This window comes from Rattus rattus, chromosome 10 (assembly GCF_011064425.1).
Source record: "Rattus rattus isolate New Zealand chromosome 10, Rrattus_CSIRO_v1, whole genome shotgun sequence".
Lineage (NCBI taxonomy): Eukaryota > Metazoa > Chordata > Mammalia > Rodentia > Muridae > Rattus > Rattus rattus.
In genome coordinates this window covers 56,691,543-56,695,474 of record NC_046163.1, presented here as the reverse complement: position 1 = coordinate 56,695,474, position 3,932 = coordinate 56,691,543, and the positions used below count along the sequence as shown (strand labels likewise).

At 46.0% G+C, this 3,932-nt stretch overlaps 1 protein-coding gene across 1 annotated transcript; it reads left to right on the top strand.

The window, feature by feature from the left end:
* The first annotated feature begins 621 nt into the window (after positions 1–621).
* On the top strand, positions 622–1,238 carry LOC116911266 (60S ribosomal protein L17-like). Its single transcript, XM_032915172.1, has one exon. The coding sequence runs from the start codon at positions 640–642 to the stop codon at positions 1,192–1,194; it is 555 nt and encodes a 184-aa protein (XP_032771063.1). The 5' UTR covers positions 622–639; the 3' UTR covers positions 1,195–1,238.
* The last annotated feature ends 2,694 nt before the right edge of the window (positions 1,239–3,932 follow it).

Genomic DNA, 3,932 nt, shown 5'->3' with positions numbered 1-3,932 from the left:
CCCAGGTTTAATTTTCTGTTGTCTACAATAGTCACCATGCTTCTGCAGAAGTTATATGAATAAGGAATCTGGTTCTGCTTTCCTTACAAAAAGAGTGTTTGAATCCTAGGCAGAAGATAAGCACCCAAGAGTTAGGAACATCTAGCTGGGCTCAGTAATGCACGCCTTTGATCCCAACACGCAGAAGGCAGGGAGGCGCAGGGGGTTCTTTGAGTTCAAGGCTATCTTCCTCCACGGAGGACAGCCAGGCCTACACAGAGATATGTTGTCTCCAGAACTCAGAAGAATGACGCTTGGTGTTGCCTTCTAATCAGAAGAAGGGGCATTTGTTAAGCAGTAAATGTTGGCTTTTTCTTTGAAGAGCTACTAAAATGAAGTTGCAAAGCCTTTTTAATAAGTAGTATATTGTCACTCGATTTCAGGAGAGGTAAACAAAACTTCTCCATCTACCTTCACTCTAAGGTCTAGGTTTGGTAAATAAATGGTAATTGGATGAATAGCATTCATTTCAGTAGTTAAGAGCTTTCCTGGGTGTGACTTTTAACACTCTGGAGTAGTTAGGACCAAGGCAGTTGTCATTTTATAGGTTAAAAGACAAAGTGGGCTCTTCCTGTAAGCGGACAGAGGTGACCTGTGAAGATGGTTCGTTACTCCCTTGACCCAGAAAACCCCACAAAATCATGCAAATCAAGAGGCTCAAACCTTCGTGTTCACTTTAAGAACACCCAGGAAACTGCCCAGGCCATCAAGGGTATGCATATCCGCAAAGCCACCAAGCATCTGAAGGATGTCACTTTAAAGAAGCAGTGTGTGCCATTCCGGAGGTATAATGGTGGAGTCGGTAGTTGTGCCCAAGCCAAACAGTGGGGCTGGACACAGGGACGGTGGCCAAAAAAGAGTGCTGAATTTTTGCCGCACATGCTTAAAAATGCAGAGAGTGATGCTGAACTGAAGGGTTTGGATGTAGATTCTCTGGTCATTGAACACATCCAGGTGAACAAGGCACCTAAGATGTGCAGACGAACCTACAGAGCTCACGGCCGGATTAATCCATCCATGAGCTCCTCCTGCCACACCGAGATGATCCTCACTGAGAAGGAACAGATTGTTCCACAGCCAGAAGAGGAGGTTGCACAGAAGAAAAAGATATCCCAGAAGAAACTGAAGAAACAAAAACTCATGGCACGGGAATAAATTCAGCATAAATAAATGCGGATAAAGTAAAAAAAAAAAAAAAAGACAGAGTGGGAGGAGGGAGAAGAGAAGAAGGGAGGACTTCAGAGAAGGTTGGCTCAGCATAGAGTGTACTTATGTAGTATTGTCCTTACATAACAATGAATATACACAGTTAAAATGTATTGTTTTACATTCATTTCTTTTCTGTTGCTATTGTTGGAGGGGGGAGGGGTGTGGCATATAAGGGCCACAGCTGCAGTGTGGAATTAGAGGACAAGCTTCAGCTTCATAAGTCACTGCCCACCCCCACCCCACCATATAGGTTCCGGGGATCAAACTCAGGTCAGTGGGCTTGTGGTGGCAAGTATCCTTATCCAGTGAGCTTTTATCTCACAGGCCCTCATTTAAAAGAAAGAATAAAATAAAGTAAGAAGACTGAGGCTGGAAACAAGTTCGCCTGAAGTTACCTGGCAGTGCAGGGTGGAGACATTGGCTAAGCGACCTCAGAGAGGGTCTGAGATCCAGAACCCTTCTGTCTAGCAGTTACCCACTATGAGAAAGCTGGTCAAAGAGCGGGGACAGCCACGGATACAAATATTTTCAAAACTATGGAGCAAGGACATCAGGGAGCTTGTGGAACCTCAGACAAGGTATACCTGACATCCATATCATATAAATGTGTTATACAGGGGCATGAAGTGGAGGTGGGGGCTGGGAGAATCTTTCTGGAGGAAGGGATGACATCAAACACAAAAGCATTGTGAGGCCTAGCCTCAGAGCTTCTTAGAAATGTATGTAACAGGGCACCATCCATATCCGTACTTGCTAAGAATTCAATAGACAATATAGCTCGTGTCTTTGTTAGGGTTTGTATTGCTGTGATAAAACACCATGACCAAAAGCAGCCTGGGGAGGAAAGGGTTATTTCAGCTTAGATGCAGCTGATCCTGAAGGAAAGTCAGGGCAAGAGTTCATAGTAGGAGCCTAGAGGCAGGAACTGAAGCAGAGGCAAGAACGCTGCTACTGGTTTGCTCAAAATGTCTTGTCTTGCTGTCTTAGTCAGGGTTCTCTAGAGTCACAGAACTGATGGGTAGTAAGAGGATTGGTTGATGACTTAGTCTGTAGTCCAACTCCCCAACAACAGTCAGCAGCAGCTGTGAATGGAAGTCCAAGGATCTAGCAGTGGCTCGGTCCCAGGAGGCAGGCAGGCAGGCAGAAAAGAGAGACTCTTCCTTCTTCCAATGTCCTTATGTAAGTGTCCAGCAGAAGGTGTGCCCCAAATTAAAGGTATGTCTGGGACTTGCTGGGTCTGGGACTTGCTTTGTCCCAGGTGACCTTGAGCTCAGAGATCTCTTTAAGCTCCTGGGATTCATAGCCACTCTGCCTCAAGATCTCCATACCAAGATCCAGGTCAGAAATTTGTATCTCCCAGCCTCAAGATCAGGATCAATGGTGAGCCTTCCAATTCTGGATTGCAGTTCATTCCAGATAGAGTCAAGTTGACAACCAGGAATAACCACTACACTTGCTGAGCCTGCTTTCTTATATAACCCAGGGCACCGTCAATACCAATCACCCTCTAGTGCACACTCCTGTGGGGAGGGTCAGCCCACAGCAATCATTAGTCTAGAAAATGCTCTAAAGGGCTGGTCATGGTATCACAGGCCTTTCAATCCCAGCACTCAGGAGACAGAGGTAGGTTGATCTCTGTGAGTTCCAGGACAGCCAGGGCTGGCTCGATTGCTGGGAACCTGATACTATTCAGCTGAGCCAAATTCTAGCAGCACCAAGTTGAGCGTGGTGGTTCCCACCTATAATTCTGACACTCGGAAGAATTGCCACATGTGTGAGGCTGACCTGGTGACAAGAGAGACTCTACCTAAAAAACAGAACAGAACAAAAACAAAAACAAAAACAAACCAAGCAATCAAAAAGGTGTGTTGGGGTGCAGGGGTGCTGACAGGACATTCCCAGGAGTGACAGACACATTGCTAAGGACGCCTCCCCACTTAGTTCATGCATTTGTCCATCTGAATTTGGCCTTTGTCTGGGGAAGGAGAGGAAAGGGCCCTCTTCAAAGGTGAATGCATTAACCTGAGACCAGAATCTGGGTACTGCATGGCGCCTTCTTCACCCTCATCACGGCAACAGCAACATCCAGAAAATTAATCTAGATATTTAGGCTTGCTCAGGATAAGCAATCTTGTCAGAGTCCATCCCGGGGGTTTTCCAAAAAACCCCAGGAAGATTAAACAATTTTTCTTCATAGCCTCTTATATCCTGCGCTAAGATGGATCTGTTTGTCTGTCCCGACTGTGGCCCTTGCTTCTCTCTCACTCCTCATAGGTTAAAGAGCTTCCTAATGGTTATGCTACTGTTCTCTAGAGGCTCAGGATTGAGGAAAGGTCTTATATGCATGTATGTGTGGTTAATTATAGTTTGTTAGGTTGGCATGTCTCTATGCTGCTGGGGAAGCATTTCAGTTCAAGGAGCTAGAACCAGCACCAGCAAGATGGCTTAGCTAATAAAGGCACTCGCCACCAAGTCTGACAGCCCGAGTTCGATCCCCCAGTTCCAAATCATGGAAGGAGAAAGGCAACTGTCTCAAGTTGTCCTCTGCCTTCTACATATATGCTGTGGTACACACACACACACACACACACACACACACACACACACACACACACACACAGAGGCTGTGGTACACATGAGCCCACACATGTACATACACATGTTGTAGTACACATGAACCCCCA